The 22,085-nt window shown below is 42.7% G+C and overlaps 1 protein-coding gene across 1 annotated transcript in view; it reads left to right on the top strand.

Moving 5' to 3' along the window:
- Window positions 1–10,148: 10,148 nt before the first annotated feature.
- SNTB1 (syntrophin beta 1) overlaps window positions 10,149–22,085 on the top strand; it is a 274,709-nt gene continuing 262,772 nt past the window's right edge. Inside the window, exons 1-2 of the mRNA XM_077167562.1 lie at window positions 10,149–10,263; window positions 10,438–11,236. Of these exons, the coding sequence (XP_077023677.1) occupies window positions 10,666–11,236 (571 nt within the window). The 5' untranslated portion in view covers window positions 10,149–10,263; window positions 10,438–10,665. The remainder of the gene's footprint in view (window positions 10,264–10,437; window positions 11,237–22,085) is intronic.

Genomic DNA, 22,085 nt, shown 5'->3' with positions numbered 1-22,085 from the left:
GTAAATTGCAGTATTTTGTGATGCCTCAAGGGACTTGGAATTTCACTTCAGAAGTAGGGCAGAAACCCTATGCCTTTAAATGTGTTTTCTTCCTCTGGGCCTCCAAGTTTTTGCAGTTAATTGGGGGCTATTTTTGTATAGTTTGGGTTTAATTCCACAGAGAAGCAATTCAAAAGTTAGCACATAGTTTTGAATTTCTCTCCCCAGAGTCACCCTTTTCCTTTACTGCCCACAAATCCAAATCAATTGCTAGACTGTATCAATTTTGCTTTTGATATTTTTCAACCATCATCCTTTGGCTTTTCATTTTCTTGCCATCGTTGGTCAAGAGCCAAAGTGATTTTCTCCTTACAGTATTTTCTTTGATCGCATTAGACTCTAGATTTAAGCAAATGATACCAAAATATCCTTATCAAGACCCTCCACTTGAATGCCTTTAGGATTCACCTGCTGCATGTTCTACCATTCCCTTAAACTTAGATCTAAAATTAACCCATGCCACCTCCTAACCAGTTCTCCTTCTTTTTCTTAGCCAACTGAGTTCATACCTAGGATATTGTAAGAGTTAAGAACATGAGCTTTGGGGTCAAACATCTAAGTTAAACCCAGGTTTAAATCCTAACTCAAACACTGTTACTGGATGAAGGTGGTGGTTTCTCGCTGGTGCACTCAAACGACCAATTCCTGAGACACTGGGGTTAAAAAAGAGAGAAAGAGTTTATTGCTAGACACATAGCAGGAGATCAGACGGCCTACTGGCCTCAAATCTGCCTCCACAAACTGCAGAATTCTGCTAGTTTTATATCAAAAGATGGGCAGGTTTTAGGATAACGTGTGACAGCTCCTGATGATGTAATTAGAGGTGATTCATTATTGAGCCATGCTTAGCCACAGAATGCATGTAAGAAAATGGCGGCCTTAATATGATGATGGATGTGATTTTCAGTATTATAATGAGGTATAAGTGCCTACAAACTTCCAAGACTTGTAGGTTTAAGTTTGAGCTGCTGTGCATGTCAGGCTGGCCTATTTTGGTCAGATCCCATCTCAGTTATCAAGATAACTTTGGACTTGGGGTGGGTTAGCTCTGAGCTGACTCAAGACCCTTCATTAATAAATATTAGAGGCTATCTTTAATGATTACAAGGCTCTAAAGTTGAAAAACTGGATAAATAGGTACAAGTGAAGGTTAGTCACAAGATTTTTACAATCATAAGGGCACAAGATAAAGATAAAGGCTGCACAATCATTATCAGGGATCAAGGCAGCTGGATTACAATTCAAAGATTTCAGGCATTTCCCTCTGTCTACATTAAAGTAGACATTTTAATTAAATTTTAATTAAAGTATTAAAACACCAGAAAGCAAAGGGGGGCATCTTTTAAATTAAAAAAAAGGTTTTTTATTGTGAAATATAGCATATACACACAAAAAGCAATAAATTTTTAAGTACATTTTAACAAGTATTTATAGAACAGATTTTTAAAGTTTGGTATGAGTTTACAGTTCCATGATTTTTTGTTTTTTCTTCTAGCTGCTCCAAGACACTGGAGACCAAAAGAAACCTCAATATGATGATTCAGCAGTCGCACTTATCTGTTAAATTCTATCTTCTCTGTTATACTCCTCCTCTGTTTTTTTCTTCTTTTGTGATAACATATATACAAAAAAGAATAAATTTCTAAGTACATCACAACAATTAGTTGTAGAACAGATTTCAGAGTTTGGTATATGTACTGGTTTGAAAGGATGTATGTCCCCTAGCAAAGTCACGTTTTAATCTAAATCCCATTTCATAAAGGCAGAATAATCCCTATTCAATACTGTATGTTTGAAACCATAATCATATGTGATTTAATCAAGAGTGGTTGTTAAGCTGGATATTAGGTAATGACATATCTCCACCCATTTGGGTGGGTCTTGATAAGTTTCTGGACTCCTATAAAAGAGAAAACATTTTGGAGAATGAAGGAGATTTCAGAGAGAGCAGAGAATGCTGCAACACCACGAAGCAGAGAGTCCACCAGCCAGCAACTTTTGGAGATGAAGAAGGAAAATGACTCCAGGGGAGCTTCATGAAACAGGAAGCCAGGAGAAGCCTGCAGATGATGCCATGTTTGCCATGTGCCTTTCCAGATGAGGGAGGAACCCTGACCGTGTTCACCATGTGCCTTCTCAGCTGAGAGAGAAACCCTGAACTTCATTGGCCTTCTTGAACTAAGGCATCTTTCCCTGAATACCTTTGATTGGACATTTCTATAGACTTGTTTTAAGTGGACATTTTCTCAGCCTTAAAACCGTAAACTAGCAACTTATTAAATTCCCCCTTTTAAAAGCCATTCTGATACTGGCATATTGCATTCTGGCAGCTAGCATACTAGAACAGTATGGGTTACAATTCCACAATTTTAGGTTTTTACTTCTATCTGCTCTAAGGTACTGGAGATTAAACGAAATATCAATATAATGTTTCAGCAATCATACTCAAGTGTTAAACCCTACCTTCTCCGTATAACTCCACTATCACCTTTGATCTTTCTCCCACTCTTTGGGGGCATTTGGGCTATGCCCATTCTAAGTTTTTCATGTTGGAAAGGGCAATAATATGGGACAGAGGGATGGAACTAGTTGATGTTCTGGAGAGGCTGGCCCCTCTGCATTTCAGGACTTATCTGGTCCTGAGGAACCATCTGGAGGTTGTAGGTTTCTGGAAAGTTATCTTAGTGCATGGAACCTTTGTGGAATCTTATATAATGCCCTAAATATTCTTTAGGATTGGCAGGAATACTTTTGGTTAGGGTTTGGCAAAAGGGAACATCTATACAGTAATTCAAGTAATGAAAATCATACCTTAAATCCCAATTTCTCAGTTACAACACTCATAAGGAGTGTGACCTTGTTGAACTCAAGATTCTCATCTGTAATGGGGGCCAATATTATGTACCTTAAATGGTTACTCTCTGGAATTAATGATATATGCTATGGACCCAGCATATACAGGACCCAGCGGAGTGTAAAGGTTTAAATAAGCTAATTATAATTTCATCGGTTTTTTCTTCTTCTTCCTGGTTCCAGTAAATTATCACAATATGTTCAATCATTCTTTAAACCATCTCTCTTATTTCCACAAAATCTCTGCTTAGTTCTCCCTGCCAGGGCTAATGAATACTTTTCCTAATTTTTCTCTTGTCTTCAGTTCACCAAAGACTTGTGTTTCTGTTGTGTCCAAACAATCAGGCTAAGGCATTTCGGTCTTTCCCAACTAATCCAGTCCTCATTCTGTCACCAAATTAGTATCTATTTTCCTTAAACTTCTCCCTTGGTTACAAAGAATCAGTGGCTTTACCATACCTTTAGAACAAATTCTAAAGGTTCCAGCCTACCTGTAGCGGAGAGTCGATCATATGGTCTCTCCCGTCTCTCTCTGCCTTGTGCTGGTAAACCCTTTCTTTCGGTGAACTGTGATTTATCTGCATTCCAGCCATGGGCTCCAGTGGGGGCTGCCAATCACCATATTTATATGCAGCCACCAGGGTGGACATTTGACCCAAGATGAGCCAGCTGAGATCTCTCTTTCTTGGATTTTTTTTCTAATTGAGATGAAAGGATGATAGCTCTTTCCTTTCTGAAGTTAAGCTGGGCACTATGAACCCTGGAGCAGCCAGTGGCCAGGGGTTAGCCTTGAATGGTGTGAAAGAATGAGGTGTGTGAGTGTCAGGGTTCAGCTATACTTCAGGTTAGCATTTCCCTTTCCCTTGTGGTGGTTTGGCTATGGAAGCCGATGTAATTTCCCTTCATGCCTAATTTAGTATCACTTGGGAGTCTACCATTTGAAGCCAAGCATCTTGACTAATAAAATGTCTTTTTTATCTGATCCCTACCTTCCTTCATTCCCAGTGTCAATGAAGATAACCTGTACATGCTTTCCTTCCTGCCTACGATCGAGTTGTTCCCTTTCCAGGAATTGTCTCTCAACTCAGTCTCTGAAGTCTGTTCTTCCTTTAACGCTTAATTCAAAAACTCAATCTTCCATAGAAGCTTAGTTTTTCTGCCACAACCCTGAAAGAGTGCTCCCATAGCTGAACATATAAACTCTAGATTCTAAAGTCTAATATATAAGTCATCTGCGGCTTGTTTACTAATTGGATGATTAACTCTTGCTATCTCCAACCAATTTACCAAATTAGAAAAAAAAGAATTCTGGGCTTAATGGGATCCTTTAAAATAATCCTACCAGTTTACAGGTGAGAAACTAAGATCTCAGGACCTTAGCAAAGACATTGGTTCCAAATCATAAACGCAATTTGGTACAGAATTCATTGAAGATTTCTTAAAGCTACTATTGTCTGACTGATGACAGTGGAGGAATGCACTGAAAAGGAGAAACACGAGCCAGCAGTTGGTCACCCGAAAATGTCTATATTGTTAGGGAAAATAGAAAATAATCTAAAGAAAGTTCTAGAATTTGTTAAGTGACAAAAACTGAAAGACCACAAACATTCTATTTTCTAGAAGTATCACTAGGCTGCAAAAATATTGGTGTAGCCTTCAAGAGGATTCCAGAGCAGTAGGAAAAGGTGAGGTTCTTGCCAGAGAAGGCAATGGGAGATCTGGTATTTGGGGACTACCACACATTTCAGTTAGGGTTAGGGAATAGAAGAAAGATCAATCTAGGATAAAAGAGAATTTGTTCATAGCCATACTACCAGACTAAGAGACCAGTATAAAAAGCTAGCAGTAGGGTATCCTGCTGGAGCAGGAGGGAGTGGATCGTGTGGGTGAAGAACAAAAATGGGCTCTCCAATTTGAGGTAGAGAACAGGAGGAAGTTTGCCATTTCTCACAGGTTTAGAGAGGGTGACAGGAATGACTCCTTATGGAAGTTGAGGTGAAAGGGAAAGGAATTAGACAGTGGTTCCCTCAAATATAGACTTTTGATTCTGAAGATTCACCTAGTAACTTAATTTCCAGTCTCTTTTGGAACCCAAAGAGTAATTTACTAAGGTCCTGAAATAGTTGTTTAAATTTCATTTCATATTATTTTAAAGATGTATATGAATGAAACTTTGATTTCTTATTTTTCTTTACCTTTCCATCAGGGCATTTTGTATGCCCACCTATGCCAACTTGCTGAAATTTCTAGTATGTGGAGAGTATCTTGCCTGCTTGGATTTCAATCAGCCACCATGTTCCACATGTCTTTCAAATGGTACCTAACATGCACCATCTTATGTTTAAGAAAACAAGCAAACAAAAAACATCAAATATCGAACCCCCCAAGAAAAAAATGACATTACAAGACTAGAGTTTGAAAAAAAATTAATAAAAACAAAGCAAAAAAGATACTAAGACTGGCATGTGGTTTGTTTCACCAGCAGGGCGTTATAGAATGGAAATGAAGAGTGTGAACTCAAAAAAGAGAACACAGAAGAGTTATCTCACTATTTTACAATTCTGCCTTACACCACATCTGCTCCCCCCAGCCCCCCAAATCTCCACTAAATAAAAAATTCTAAACATAGTAAGCAATTAAACAAATTCCCTCAACTGAAGACGGGCTGGCTGGCTGTTCAGATGATGGTCCATCTAGTTGACCAAGGACCTATCCCAATGGTGGCAAATAGAGGATGCTTCCCAGACTTTTAAAATTGATGATGTGCTTGTTAGTTGACAAGGGCACACCAGAGAAAACAGAATCTGCTCAGCCTCCTGTTCATGCCCCACCCCCTTGTCTCAATGCTTCATCTTTAAAATCTGGAGTCTGACCGCTTCCACACTCATTTCACACTCAGCATGTCCCCCCACCTCCACCCCCGACCTCTTTGTGAACATGTCTGTCTTTCTTAATCATCTTTGCATCCCTGGCTGTGCCTGCCTCCAGCACCTACCTTAGTTCTTAACAAGAACTAAGCATTTAATCAATATGTATTTGCACAGGGCAGGCCTCAAATGAAGAGCTTTGCATTGCAAGCACCCCTCCTGCTCCTATTTCACTCTGTTCTCTAATTTACACCCAGAGATTCAAGAGCTCTTATTTCTTTTTCTTCACTCTTCACATGACTATTTGAAAAGTCCCCCTAAACATGCTCAAACCACCCATTAGGAAACAGTACCACAATTACAATGATCATATTTTCCAAACCTAAATATTGGAGCCTGTGTTCTGGCTGGTAGAGGTTTACTTAGTGGTATTAGGAAGTCATAGTAAACGTGGGATTGTCCCTGAAAATCCACAAACATAAACTGCTGGAACTCAAAGGGAACAAGGATGTTCTGCATTGTAACCCTCCCAAGCCCTGCCTATGGGATCTGGCCCAGCCTATCTTTCCAATCTCCTTTCCTACCTCTCTCTTCCCCAGCACTGCCCCAGCCATGCTGACCTCCTTTCGGTTCCTTGAACCAATGAGCTTGGCTCTGTTTCAAGAGCTTTGCACTGGCTTTTTCTTCTTGCTAGAACCCTCTTTGCTGGATCTTTGCACGGTATCCATCTCCCCATCATTCAGGTCTTAGTCTAAATGTCACCTTGTCACAACGGCTTTCTTTAAGAGCCACCACCTCCAGTAGCCCCTAGCCTCCAGTGGCTCTGGAGCCTATTATTCTGACTTCATTTTCTTCCTGGTATGTACCTCTACAGGGAAGTATCTTATTTAGGTGTTTACAGTCTGTCTCCACCTCCCCTCTCCTACCCACTACAATGTAAGCTTCATAGGGCAGGTCTTTGATGGTTTGCTTGCTCCCATATTCCAGTACCTAGAACAGTGCCTGGCACCTGGAAGGTATGCAATAAAACTGAAATAAATGCAGAAACACCGCTCCTTCTGGCACACGCTGCTGCTCTCTTGAGTACCCTTGGCTGAGGGCCGTGCAACCTGCTCTTGTGAGTTTAAGTCCATCCAAATATCTTAGGGAATTGCACATATCATGGGAAAGATGCATAGAAAGAGCTTGGTTTGGGCTGGGTGGGAAAGGAAAGTCAAAAGTTTAGGGCAGGGCCACGGTGGCTCACTGGCAGAGTTCTTCCCTGCCATGCCGGAGACCTGGGTTAGGTTCCCAGTGCCTGCCCATGCGAATAAAAAAAAAAAGGTTTAGGGCAGAAAACAGAAGCAGAACAGGGGATGCTGCTAAGCAAAACAAATCTGGTAAAAAAAAAACAAAAAAAAAACCCACAATTGTAAAAATAAAAATTAAAAGCAGCACAGGGTGGAGATGTGTTTCAACTGTAGTTTCTGGAATACTGAATTGAACTGGTAGTCAGTGAAAGGTTTAAGAGGCGAAAGGGTGAGAAAGAAGGAAGGTAAATCGGGAAATTTAAAGCATGCAGGTGTATTTCTGCGCTCCGGGGCTGAGCTCACCAAATCCAAGATGGAGGGAGGTGAGTCAACACCTGGGCGATGGCATGGGCAGTTTTTAAGCAAGGGGTCAGGTGATATCCGGAAGGGGCGGTTCTCCAGAAGTCAGGTGTCCAGAAGGGGCGGTTCATCAGTTCCGGAAGTCAGGTGTCCAGAAGGGGCAGCTCCAGAAGCCATGTTGGGAGGGGTGACACAGCCTTGGCAGCTCCAGTTGCAGTGCCGTTCCCGATTCTCCTGACCTACCAGTCAGGACATCCCAGATTTAGACTTGACTTTGCCACAAATGCTTCCAGAGGTCAGTCGGTGCCTCTCTGTCAGCTTTACATGCTTCATCTATAAAATGAGAAAGCTAGAAGTCTCTTCCATCCTTTCCAATGATGACTCTGTAAAAGGAGAGACAGCAGGGTGTATAACCTGTCCAGATTATAAGTATTAGGGTTCTACAGTGAGGTTGAACCGCCAAGAACCAAGGTGTAAAATAAGTAAGGTCTCATTTTGAAAGTCAACATTAACAATCAGAGGTCAGATATGTGCAGAATTGTCTGGGAGATAAGGCAGTCTTTTAGGCCGGCGAGACCACAACAAGCACCAGTTTCAACATAATAGCATGTTTAAAGAAAAATAGAATGTGCCAATAAGGAAAGGGTGGGGGGTTCTGTAACCTTAGAGAGAAGGAGAGGCCACAGGCAAAACCCACCTCTGCCCTTCCACATAAGGTCTCCGCGAAGGGCCTGACCCAGAGTTTTTTCCCCCTTGAGAGGTGAACGTAGGAGCTGTAGCTAACAGGCTGTGAGTACTTTCCAGGGACATTGCTGGCCGATGGTTAAGAGTTCAGACTCTGGAAAGAATGACTGGATTCTAGTATTCATTCTGCCACTTACTGGCTACGTGACCCAGACAAATTATCATTCCTCTCTGCGTCTCCATTTCTTCACCGATGAAATGGGGTTGGTGCTAATAGTACCTTGCTGGGAAAATTACCTAAGTTAATTTGTGTCAGAACTTACAACATGGCCTGCTATTATAGTTTCATTGGCAAAGCTATCTTTGCTAAGATACATGCCTCGGGCCTAATGATATTAAATTCTTGATTCCTCTCATTCTGATGTCACTTTCAACATGCCACCTACTCCCTCCCATATAAGTTTGCTTATACAGGGGGAAAAAAGTATTAATCACAGAGACCCTGAGAATTTCCCAACCCAGAGCCTGTAATTTCTCATGGCACATAGACAAATCACATCTGGTTATGCCTGGGTCTCCCACATTGCCTGACCACAGAGACAGGATGCTTGGATGATGCTGACAGTAGATTTCTGGATTGGGGAAGTTCTGTCTTGATTTCTAAGTCAACACACTGCCATTCTGGTCCCTACCTCCCTCTTTACAGGAGTAAAGGAGTCTTTACAGTGTGTTTGGGTCAAAAGGCCAACTCAGGCTCTGATTTCCATGTACAGTGATGTATGTCCTGGACTGTAAAGCAGAGGTACGGCCTACATCAGTTCCTGGGTGAACTTGTAACCTGTGCACAGAGGCCTGGAGAGCCCCTGTGGCTGCTGTCCCTGCATGAAGAATAGAGAACTTGTGGAAAACCAGTGGGTTAAGAAATATAGGAAAGGAGGGAGCTGTACACAGATACATTAATTCAAGGGCTCCTCCCAGCCTGCCTGCAGTGCTCTACCCAACCCCTTCAAAAAAAAAAAACATGCAAACGTTTTCATTTCATTCTGTGACTCTGCCTTTAGAGTTCAGCAGAGTTGGGAAGCATCCTTGAATAAAATGATGAGCTTCCTGACTTATTGAAAGAGAGCTTTCGATGACGTTGGTGCTTGTCAGTGAGAATGTGTTCAATAAGATTTCCTTCCTCCCGACACCTAGTTAAGCTGAGTTTACCTTGAGGAATTTGCAGATATGTGAGTTTTGCTTTGTTCTGTTTTTGGAGCAAGGAGTGTAAAGGCTGTGGGGAGCTAACAGAAGCATGAAATACTTTGAGAAGCCTAGGAGATCTGCTAATGTCTGGGGAGAACTCTAGAGGCTCAAGATTCTGAGGCCTCTCAGGTGGAAGTTTGGCTGTGACATGGGTTATGTTGGCTTTCTCTGACTGCCAGTGAAGGTAAAGAACAATTATAATATTGTCACCTTGGAAAGATGCAGGCTGCGCTCCATCATTGTAACTTGTAGAGAGACTTTTGAGATACAGCCCATTCTAGCTGAGTTTTCAGATGGGGGACTTCCTGTATTGGATCTGGGGAAGAAAGAGAAGGCCCCAGAAGCATTTGGTGTGGCACTGGGTAAAAAGCTAGATCTGAAGCATAAAGCATATCATGTGTTAGAGCTGAGAGCATTTGTCCCTGGGCTCTAGGGCAGGCAGTGACCTGTTGGAGACACGGGGCCACCAGTGACCCCTCACCGGAGACTGGCAGAAAAAATGTCCCGCATCTGAGAAGAAGAGGTTCAGGGAGTTCGGGTTATGCTGACGCTTCTTTCTGGGCTCTGGGGACAGCTGGGACCCTGTTGACTGTCCAGAGCCCAGGGCCTCGGTCGGGGTCTGCCGTCCTCCTGAAAGCCCTTGCGGAGAGGACAGACAGGTAGGAACCCAGCCAGGGAAGCGAAACCTCGGTTTGAGAAAGCCAGAGATAGGAGAACTGAGTCTAAGATACAGTGGTGCGGGGAAGGACTGAGGACGCCCAAGCAGTCCGCACAGACCCGGCAAGGGTGCGGTGTAGACGCCCGCGGAGAAGGAAGAGTTGAGAAGAGAGGGTTGGGGGGGGGGGGGTGTGGGGTGGAGAGGAGCGGGACCCGGAAGGAGCTGGCGAAGCGGTCCCTGCGGCGACGTGCGCTCCGAGCAGCGCGGCGGGGAGGGTCCGAGCCGGCGTGTGGCCGTGTGACCGCCGAGGCTGCTGCGGCTGGAACAGGTGAGCGGCCGCCAGGCGGTCGGTGCTCGCCCTTGCGGGAGAGCGCGCCTTCCTCTACCGGCTCCCACAGGCGCTAAGCTGCTCCGCCGCTCCTCTCGGTCTGGGGTTTTGCAACTGGCAGCCGGCTTTTTGACCGCTCCCCCCTCCAGGCTCTGTCTCTCCTTCTTCTTTTAGGTTGCTCCACCCCGCCCAGGAGCAGACGAGGGGGAACCAGCTGGGCTGCGGCTGCCAACTCGCGCCGAGTGCGTCTGCGAACTCCCGGGGTGGAGTCCCGCGTCCTGCCACCGCCCTGCGGGGCGCGCTCTCCTCGCTTCCCCGGGCCCCGCGTCCCCCTGCCGCGCCAACCCTTCCCCACTTTTCCCCCCTTTTGCAATCGCATGGCATTTTAAGAATGCCGGAAAGATGGCGGTAGCGGCGGCGGCGGCGGCGGCGGGGCCGGCTGGCGCGGGTGGCGGCCGGGCGCAGCGGAGCGGGCTGCTGGAAGTTTTGGTGCGGGATCGCTGGCACAAAGTTCTGGTGAACTTGAGCGAGGACGCCCTCGTTCTGAGTTGCGAGGAGGGCGCTGCGGCGTACAATGGCATCGGGACCGTCACCAATGGCTCGTTCTGCAGGGGCGCCGGGGCCGGGCACTCGGGCGCAGGCGGCGCGCAGCCCCCGGACTCGCCCGCCGGCGTCCGTACAGCCTTCACCGACCTGCCGGAGCAGGTGCCCGAGTCCATCTCCAACCAGAAGCGCGGCGTGAAGGTGCTGAAGCAGGAGCTGGGCGGGCTGGGCATCAGCATCAAGGGGGGCAAGGAGAACAAGATGCCCATCCTCATCAGCAAGATCTTCAAGGGGCTGGCGGCGGACCAGACCCAAGCCCTGTACGTGGGCGACGCCATCCTGTCTGTGAACGGAGCCGACCTGCGGGACGCCACCCACGACGAGGCCGTGCAGGCGCTGAAGCGCGCGGGCAAGGAGGTGCTGCTGGAAGGTAAGGGGTTAACGCCGCACCGGACGCGCCCACACCCACTGCTGCTCCCACTCGCGCACTCGCACCCCCGCACGTGCCATCGTGCTGCAGGTGTCCGGGGAGGTGGGGTGGCGGGGAGTTGCGACAACTTTTACCCACATGGGGTCTACTTCTCTCCGCCCCTGGAGTCTTTACAGGCCTTGACCCAGGAAAGGTGTTGGACCGGAGGCCAGATGAGTAGGATTAGCGAGCTCCTACTGTGTGCCAAGCACCGGGCCCGGTGCTTGGTGCACGTTGTCTCATTTTATCTGCAGATAGTGTGCGTGTAGCGTAGGGACTGAGGAGCTGAACGGGAAGTGAACGGTAGGCTTAGAGATACTCACCCGTCGCGGTTGCGAAGCGGGCCCACCGGGTAATTGCAACTCGTAGAGTTTTCCGCTTTGGCAGCATTTCCCTCTCAGAAGCCCGGTAAACCAGCAGAAATGGGTTGAATCATAAAGGGGCAGAGAGAGGTGGCAATGTGTGGATGCTAAAATTCTAAGCGCCTCTCTTCGCCTCTGCAAATTGGGAGAGCGCGTTTATGCCCGGAAAGTTGTGCCAAGGGCTGGGAAATTGGCTGCAGGTGTTTTTTTTTTTTTGCGAAAGTTCACTTCTGCCCGATGTCTGAGGGATCTGTCTGGATTCCGGATTGCTCTGGGTGTGAGGGATGGGTGAGGTGGTTTTTCTGCCCCTCTCTTTCCGTGGCTTTTTTGGAAAGATGTGGAAACAACTGTGCATTTGCAAATAGTTTCCCATGCATGTGTAGCGCCTTTGAACCCACTTTCCTGGGATGGGGTGTGTCAATCCACTAATTATTGGATGTGAATAGAATAGGAGTAACTGCTGTACCCGTTTGTGTATATGTATGGGGTTGTGTGGTGGAGAAGGGCAGTAGGTATGAAACCCATAATGCAGTGGCCTTTCCATTGTATTTTTCATTTGATGACTGCCTGTCTGTACTTTAGCACTTGGTGCTTGTGGCTATCAGCACTGATTTTGTGTAATTATTTTTGTCTATTTACCTAGCTTTCTCCTAACTCTAGATCACGTTTCCTGAATTTTTATTCAGATGTGGGTCACGCTTGAGTGTACAAGCTCAATCACATGTGTTGTGAGTGAATGAATGAATAAATGAACCCGTAGCCATTAAAACAGAGTGTTTCAAGTTGAGACCTCAGAAACTGGCGGTTGATTTAAATCTTAACTCAAGGCTTAGATCAGTTTTCTAGATGGGGTGCTGGGGTGTGGAACTGAGAATGTTCCGAGTTGGGAAAGCAGCTTCGTTACCTGGCCTAGAATGCAAAGAGCTTATTTTGCTTTTGTTACTGTTTTTCCTCCTTACTTGTATACAGGCTCTGTATTGTCTTCATAGTTAATCACCAGCCTGGATCCAAAAAGTGGAAGGCTCTTTGCTTTGGCCTAATGATTACCATAAGTAAACAGAAAAATATTTCCTTGATTCGAGTGTGTGTTGGTTTGTGTGGCGAGTGGCAGGTGGGATCTGAAGCAAGTGTAGTTTGGACTATAAACTCCTGGAAACCTGATCAGCTTGCAGTACTTACTATAAAATATCAGGGGGTAGGGAGGGGTGGACAAATGGAGGGCATTTTTACTTCAGGCACCGTCCTTTATTATATCCCTTCCTTTCTTCCTTTCTTTGGTTTCAGTTTAATGAATAGTGACTTGGTAAAGAGGTAAAAACAAATCTCTCTCACCCTTTGAAAAGAAAAGGTGGTTCCCTGCATTTGAAAATCTTAGGTAAAGGAAAGAATTCCAGCAGTTGAGACTGTTGAGACTGTAACTGAAAAGTGGGCTGTGGGGTAACTCTCACATGATGTTCTTAAGAACATCGTGTCTTGTGGAAGGACCTCTTGGAACAACCTGTGGACTTCCTGAGCGTGGCTGACTCAGTGTAGTAGTATTATCTGCAGCTTGAGTTTACGGAAAGAGACTGCAATTGATAGAAGCAAATAGAGGCGGTGCTTGTACAGGCAAAGCGTTGGTCCCGACTGCTGCAAGGGTGATCATACACCATCAAATCAAGTCTCACACAACCTCTTGTCTGTGGCTTGGCCTCATGCACAGGTGGCATTTTCAGCTGGAGGGGCTTATCAGAACCACTCAAAGAACTTTTTTAATCACCAGCGTCTTGGCTCATATTCTGAAATGCAGTGTTGCCTCCAGAATTTCTATATAGGAGAGGCTTTGGAAATAAGTTGGTTGGATGACAGGGTTAAGGAAGATGTTTTAAACTTATGTTTATCTGGAAAACGCACTTTTAACATAGGTTCCTTTTTTTTTTTGAGGGAGTCACTGGTTAGTGTACACTCACTACCACTACTGATCCCCACGACATCCGCCCCCTAGTGGAGAGTTTCTGGTATTATCAGAGCAACACCTGGTGCAGTGAATTCCGGGACAGTGAGTTTCCATGCCCGCATTCCACGTGCGGATTTTGCCACAGAATTATCTTAACCTCCAAGAATCTCATTGTCTTCACCTGCAAAATGGGAATAAGAAAACCGGAATCTGCTTCACTACAGGGCTGCAGTAGGGGAGAGCGCTATGAGAATAAAAGGCAGGTATCAGATGCTTGCTGCGATGAATTATTTTTACAATTCAAATGGAATGAAGTCACTATTGCCCCTCCTAAGAAACAGTCTTTTCCTCTTTTTTTTACTAGAATTTATGTCGATTATTTTTAATTCAACTTTTTTTTTTCAATTATAAAACTGTAATGCTAGCAAACTGTTCCTTCGGGGAGCCACAGGAGTTATTAAATAAAATCAGGGGAAAGAGAATCCTAACAGTGGCCAACACCTTTTGAGTGCTTAGTATATGCCAGACTTTAGTCTCATTTACTCACGTTACTCTTATAGTAACTCCAAAAGACTATTATTGGTGTTCATTTTGCTGATGAGGAAGATAAAATTCACAGACATTAGGTTAATTTGCTTAAAGTAACTAGCAGGGAGGCTTCCAGGTCTATCTGATTTGAAAGCTCATACTTAACCCTGTGGGTAAAACTGAGGTTTGAGCTTCTACGTGGAACTGTGTGCTTGAGCCTGTAGTAGCTTCATCAGTTTTGGGGTTCATGGTGTCCTCTCCCCGTCTTCACATATGCTCAGTGCTTGGGACCACCCTCAGGTGGAAGCATCAGTTTGGGGGACTACGCAGAAAAGGAATGAGGATTGAATCTTGACACCTAATGGACAAGTGCCTGTTATCAGGAGGGAGCTGCTATGGTGGTCCAAACTGTCCAAGGTCAGCAACGACACTAGCCTGTGATTCAGACTTAAAATAAATAGAGAGTAAACTGTGCCATTTAAGTCAGTGCTCAACCAAATGGTCATTAAAGTTTAAGATCAGAACTCTTCATACTGTGAACTCATTTCTCATGTTCGGCAGCAGGAGCCATGCAAGTTGGGGGCCACGTGTCTCTGGGGGGCCGTTTATGTAGACTGTGTGAATGGCACCCTCGGGGCTTGGGCTGGAACAATCTGCATAAACATCCTTGGCTTCCCTGGGTGGGGGCAGGCAGGAGTTTTTGTTTATAAAATATTATAAAATTTTTGCTTAGAAAATATTATTAGTAAAATAGGAATTTGAAATATATCAACACTTTTCTAACTGCGGCTAGAAGAATATTAATTTCTCCATAACTTTATCAGGATCGAACGGTTCAGAATGTTCTGGAGAGTCATACTGGGGTGTGGGGGTGGCAGAGGTCAGAATTAGCCCTGAATCCACAGGTCTCAAGTCAAACTTGGCCAGAAAATGCTAGAAAACTGGGTAAAAACTCTAAGGAAAAGGTCAGAGAGAGTTGACCGTAGCCCTTTTCATGAACGTGTCTCCCGGGCACAGCTTGGCAGGAGTGCTTGGCTGTTGAAATCATCTAGAATGCCACTTGCACAATCACTTTCTGTGATGGTGGAGGTGGGGATGGTGGGGCAGAGAGATGGGGTGCAGGGAGGGGCAGTGATTTTGCTGGTATAAAATCTCAGGTTTGAAAGAGAATTTGAATAGTTAAGGAATCTCTCTTTATACAGGATGTCCAGATTCTTAAAGATTATCCCAAACTCCTAGAATTAGAAGTGGCTTGAAATTTGGGTTCTTATCTTTAACTAACAGTTTCAACTTTTAAAAGATACTTTACCTGTCTGGGCCTGGGTTTACTGCATCGGAAACCTGAGAAGCTGGGTTAAGCCATCGCGAAACCTATTCCACCTAAATTCTATGATTTCTGACCCAATGTCTGCTTTTAATAACAAATATTTTAAAACACCCCTTTTATTATTGTGTAGTGAATTCCATATATAATGTAACCACATTCTAATTTAAGTTTAAAAATCAGTATATCCTGATGATGAATATGCAATTATGTGATGATATTGTGAATTACTGATTATATATGTAGAACGGAATGATCAAAATAAAAAAAAATCAATATAATGTCTTAGCAGTATTATAAAGGAGAAAATGAAATAAATTGTATTTTTAAAATGTATTGCACTAGGTAAATGAATGGGCACAACTGTAGTAGAGGTCATAATCAAGAAAGTCAGAAAGAAATACATACATCTATATATAAAATCACTGCAATGTATGGCTACAAATGAAGATGGATAGGGGTGTGTGGTGTCATTTGGGATCTGGGAAAGTCCAGCACTGTGCAGGACTGCCCCCATTGTTGCAGGATGTCCAGAATCCCTGGCTCTTATCACTAACTGCTGGTACTATGCCATCATTTGACCTCTAAAATGCTAAATTTCTTAACTGATATTGGGACCCCCTACCCCCTTGAGAACCAGTGTTCTAAAAGAATCCCAGTTCTGCTTCACTTCTTTATAGTACTTGTCCTTTCACAAATTCTTTTTACATACATGATAATAGCTAACACAGAAAAAACTTTGTGCTAGACCCTGTTCTAAGCACTTTACATAGATTAGCTCATAGGATCCTCACAATCACCCAATACTATTATTATCCCTATTTTACAGATGAGAAAATGGAGGCACAGGCAGTTTAAGTCATTTGCTAAAGATGCACAGTGAACAGCTGCTGAATCTGAGATTCAAGTACAGGCCACGTGGCTTTTGATCCTTGTAACAGTCCTGTGAGATAAGAAGATTGCAAATGTTTGGCCCCAATTTGTTGATGAAGAAAGTGAAGCTCCAAAAGGTGGAGTCATTTGTCCTACCTAGGTCTTCTACTTTTTTATCTTGTTGTGTTACTTTTCTATTGTTGTTTTAATAAATTGCCACAAACTTAGCGACTTAAAGCAACACACACTTACTGTCTAATAGTTCCTTAGGTTAGAAATCTGGTGAAGGTCTTACTAGGATAAAATCAAGGTGGCAGCAAGGCTACATGCCTTTTTAGAAGCCCTAAGGGAGAATCTGCTTCCTTGCTTTTGTCAGCACCTCGAGGCTGCCCACATGCCTTTGGCTCATGGCCTCTTCCATCTTTTTTTTGACTTTTATTGATAAATCTTCACATTCATATGTTCCATACATGGTGTACAGTTAGTGGCTCACAATATCATCACATGGTGGTGTATCCATCACCATGTCCTCTTTGGTCTTTTAAGCCAGTGATGGCAGGTTGAGCTCTTCTTACATAGAAACACTCCAAGCTCTCTTTGGCAGCTGATTAGCAACGTTAATACCATCTTCTACCGTAATTATCCGTTCCCATGTACCATAGTATATTTACAGGTTCTGGGGATCAGGGCATGGACATCTTTGGCGGGGGGCATTTTTCTGCCTACCACATCTGATTTGCTAAAGTTATAAGGGTAAAAAGAGTTCCAAGGTAATTCAAGAATATACTGCACTTTAGTAAATAATCGCTTCCTCTTCTTGTCATTCATTCATTCATTTGCCATCTTACAAGTCATTTATTGAGTGCCTACTAGGACATTACCCTCAGGAAACAACAATCTGGTAACAGATACAGATAAGCACCGTGCAGGTACCTAGAGAGCAGAGTGGAAAGCGCTAATCGAGGGCATTAGGGGATGCTTGGTAGCCCATGGGAAGGGCATCTGGTCCATTCTTGGATGGGGCTATGGAAGGTGTATTAATTTGCCTGAGTCGCTATCACAAATAGGCACAGTAGATTGACTTAAACAACAAGTTCTTCTGTTTTCTTAACATATTTTTAAAAATTTCTTTAATTCTCTATTCTGGTTCTTTATAAGGCCTCCAATAATCTTGATTAAGATCCACCCTCATTCAGTTGGCCACAGTTTAACTAAAAATAATATCCTCAAGACCTACTGTTTACAATGAGTTCACACCCACAGGAGTGTGGATTAAGATAAAGAACATATCAAAATTGGGGCACATAATTCAATCTATCACAGAAAGCAAATGCCTTAGGCTACCCTCCAGAAGCGTTTAGGCATCAGCTGTGGCTCAGTGTGTCTCAGAGGGCAGAGGGTGGCCTTTGGATTTTGCTGACAAGGAAGTATGGGGAAAGACTAGAGAACTGAGCAGGGTCTAAGGTTTGGAGAGCTTGCTACATAGTTGGATTTCTTTCTGAGGGTGGAGGGTTTTAAGTAGGGGAATGCCATGCTTAGTTTTGCATTTTGTAAGAAGTACTCTCTAGGCCATAGCTTCCTCGTGTGAAGCTGGCAGAGCTCTGGGGAAATGAGCTGGTTCCCTCATGCCTACCCAGTGACTTCTCCTTGAATTATATTTAGGAGCATCTTCCCAACCAAGGTTTAGGTTTGTACGGTGGCTTCACTCGTATTTTGATTGTATCATATGCGGATGGTTGGGCTGGTGTTATGGTCCTCTTGTACACAGCACACGACACAGAAGGGCCAGAGGTGAGGTGACTTGCCTGAGGTCACCTTGCAAATAATGGAGCCTGAGCTGGAAATCAGAAGCTCTAACAGGCCCTCCTGCTGCACACTGCCTTAACTCGAGACATCGGGAAGAAGTGGAAGGCGTGGCGGTTGATTTGAGGGAGCTTAAAGCATATTGAAGAGGGGGAACATTTGCGGCTGATTGTGAAGTACTGGAGATCAGTGATACAAATTATTGAGTTTTTTACCCCTGTGTATAGCATTGTGCCTTGCATATGTTAGGCTGTTAAAATGGGTTAGAAAGGAAAGAAAGGAAGGGAGGGAGGGACAGAGTGTGGGAGAAGGGAGAGGTAGGCAGGGAAGGGGAGAAAAAGAGAGAGGGAGGAAGGGAAGAAATTTGGGGATTTCGTTAGCCTTTTTTATAGCTTCCATCATCCACCACTTGTGCTGCTACAGGACTATGGTGATAAATACTTGCATCAGATGATGAAAAATACACCTTGCTCTGGACAGAAGAATTAAGCGGAGACTTTATAGACCCGGAAAGCTCAAACTTTGCATAGGCCAGTCTTGAAAGACAGTTGACAAAAGATGAGTCAGACATGATTTTAAAAGTTATACGAAAATGTAATTGTTCTTTTAATGGTAGATTTATAACCACCTTTCTTTTGCCCCCCCCCCGCCCCCCGTGGCTCAGAAGCCTACAAGTCTGAATATGTAATAACTCTTTCCACCTGAGGAGATGACAACTGTCTGCTTAGATATTTTAATTGTTTCTGTGTAAAGCTTAGACATCAGCCTGAGAATTCAGACCCTGTTCCTTCTGATGGGAATGGTCCTTCCATCCCTTCTTTCTGTTGTAATGGGATGGTGCTTTTCATGTTCTTTGGAACATTTCAGCAGTCACCCCAGGAAGCAAGTATTAAAAATAACTCACTGCACGCAGCTCTGCATTCGGATAGGGCATCTAGCTGATGCTACCGGTGGTCTGTTTGGTGAAGGAAAATTATTTTCCAGCACTAGTGGCCTACTAAGAATTCTATTTCAAGTGATGCATTTCAAAGCAGTTAATGTTAAAGAAAAGCCAGAATTTCCCCTGCATTTATACCAGCTGTTTTATATGCCAGACCTCGTTACCCACTTCACTGGCCTTGATCTATAATAATGCTTGCCTTTAGCTCTGGCTTGCAGAATGAGACTTAGGAGAAAATATGTAATATGCCCCACAAAGTAAATGTCCTAACAGACCCAGGTATATAAGCCTGTCCTCCAGAGAGGGATGGATAAGGTGGAGAAGTTCATCATTAATAGAAATTAAAGTAATTACTAACTATGTAACATGTTGCATGCTTAGCTAAGTATTATTTTCAAATAGAGGATTCAATCATATGAGTCAAATAAAGTGTTTAAAAATATATAAAGCACGCATAAAGATATATCCCAAGGAACAGTTTGGAATTTGCCATGTCAGGGAACTGAGCTGTGTAAAGGATGTCTGCCTTGTATGGGTGAGAGTTACAATCCCACAAGGGTGTAATTTGTTGATGATTTTCAGTAACATCAGATGTTTTCCATCAGCCAGACCGCAGTGTGGGCTGCTGTGGTTTTGCTGGGTAAATATGAAGTATGTCTTCAAATACTGATTACGTGGGAACCTGCAGAAAAAGTATTTTGTAAAGGGAAAGCTGACAAGTAAAGATTTAACCTACAGAGCAAAATTTAAAATTCTTTGAAAAATTTTTAAAGAATTCTAGGAAGGTGGAGATCTTCTTTGCCAAAAGAAGCTAAAATGTTTATTTTATAAAAATTGTACAACATTGAATAACTATTACTAAACTATTCTTATATTTTAGTTTTTTTGTTCTTTTTTTTTTTTTTTACTGTAGTTCATGACAGCCAAGAAACTGTTCAGTGGAAGATACATCATCGTTTTATGTGCTCTTAAGAAAGAAAAATAATGTCAAAGGTGGGAGTCCAATTGAATATCCATTGAAAGTTGCAACCTGAAAGGGTTCTCCAGCCTTCAGTAAAGGGATAAATGAAAAATAAACCTGTTGAGCAGAAAGGACAAAAAATAAATTTCTAAGTAACAGACTTGGTACTGGTACAAGGAAAATTATTTCAGATGACATTTTGAATCACCTATCGGTTCAAATAATAAGTATGAATTTACGTTTGTGTGATTTAAAAAATGCTTAGATGATTTAGAGTGGTCTTAGTTTAGTAAGATGTTCAGTTAAAAGACAGGAGCAGTTTAAGTACCCTCTGGAAAAACTCAACTTCCCTCTAGGCCTCCAGTGATTTTAAGTCACCAGAAATTTTAATGCACATTCCCAAATTCAGGGATGATCAAATATGAGAAAAAAATGGACAGTTTAAATTAAGTATGGTGTATAATGGTTATATAATTAGTTATTAAAATAATTAATTTTAAGGTTTTTCCTAAATCTAATTATTTTAAATTGATTTTTAATTCAAATTAATAATAAATTCTTATGTCCGCTTACTGTTTGTGAAGTGGGACCTTGTCAGTAGATTGATGTGAAAATCCAAAGAAGCTGTTTTAGAATTAGATAAAGGTGCTGGTTGCACAACATTGTGAATGTGCTAAAGTTTACTTTAAAATGGTTAATTTTATGCAATGTGACTTTCATGTGAACTTAAAAATATCTATATAAATGAGTGAGATGGTTTTCTTGTTCTTCGAAAGTAGAACAGTTCAGAGGGAAGACAGGTATACAGTAATAAATTGTATTTATTACATTACAAATTGTTATTAATAATAATTTATATAAATAATAATAATAATGATAAATTATAAAGGAGTACATGCTATACGAGAACTTGTGGAGTGACCAGACAAGAAGTCACTAAGGATATCTGGAATTGAAAGGCATGCATCCCGGAAAAGATGTTTTTATAAAGGAGGATTGCATAAGCAGAATGAAATTGTAAAAAATAGGCAATTACTTGACTTTTGGGGGGCCCTACATTTCAAAATACTTTCATCTGAAACATCTTTTCATCTGCAGTGAAAATCAAGGTCAATGATTTTTCGTTTTTGCTTGCAATACCCATATAATTTCCTCTGCTTTTTTTACTTCACTTTTAGAATTTTTCTAAGTCAAAATAATGTATGCTTGTAGCATTCCTTTACCTACTCTTCCTCTCATCTTCTCCTCTTCCCCTGAAACAATCACTTTCAACTCTTTTGGTTAGTGTTACTCTAATACTTGATTAATATTCTTGTATTGCTATTTCTTGATACATCAGTTTTAGGCATTGTTGATTTAATCAGTCTGTGTTTATAAAATTAAGACCATGTCAATATTGTTTCCTTTCTTGACAAGTAATGATCTATGATTAGGTTTCCAGGAATTACTGATGGTTTTTTTTCCCTTTTGTTTAGTTTTCTTAAGGCTATCTCAATTTATTTTTTTCCAAAGGCAACAATAGACCTATCAATTTCCCAGTAATAATTTTTTCCAAAGGCTCATACATATCAAATAATGTCCACGTTCCATTCTTTTTTCCCCGGAGCCCTGCCACCCTGGACTGCCCCTGTACTCCTGATGTGTGCTCCTCCTCGGGCTTCCCTCGGTTGATCTCTGTAGTCTGCCCTGGATCCATTGCGATCTTTACTCTTGCTTTTCGCCCTGGTTTTGTGGGAGCGCATTCTCCAGTAGCTTCCTGAGAAAGAACATTTGGGAGGTGAATGACTGAAAATACCTTTACTCCATCCTCCTACTGGATTGATAGTTTGACTGGGTATAATGTTCTAGTTTAGATATTATTTTCCCCGAGCAGTTTCCAGAGTAGCTGCTGGGTTAGTCTTAAGCCGTTCTCAGCTCCTTTCCTTTATATATGACCTGGTTTTTTCTTTCTGGAAACTTTTTTTTTTTTTTTAACTTTTTTTATTAATTAAAAAAAAATTAACAAACAAAACATTAAGATATCATTCCATTCTACATATACAATCAGTAATTCTTAATATCATCACATAGTTGCATATTCATC

This window comes from Tamandua tetradactyla, chromosome 6 (assembly GCF_023851605.1).
Source record: "Tamandua tetradactyla isolate mTamTet1 chromosome 6, mTamTet1.pri, whole genome shotgun sequence".
Classification (NCBI taxonomy): Eukaryota; Metazoa; Chordata; class Mammalia; order Pilosa; family Myrmecophagidae; genus Tamandua; species Tamandua tetradactyla.
Note: the sequence above shows the minus strand (reverse complement) of the source record. Positions and strands in the feature narration are given on the sequence as shown.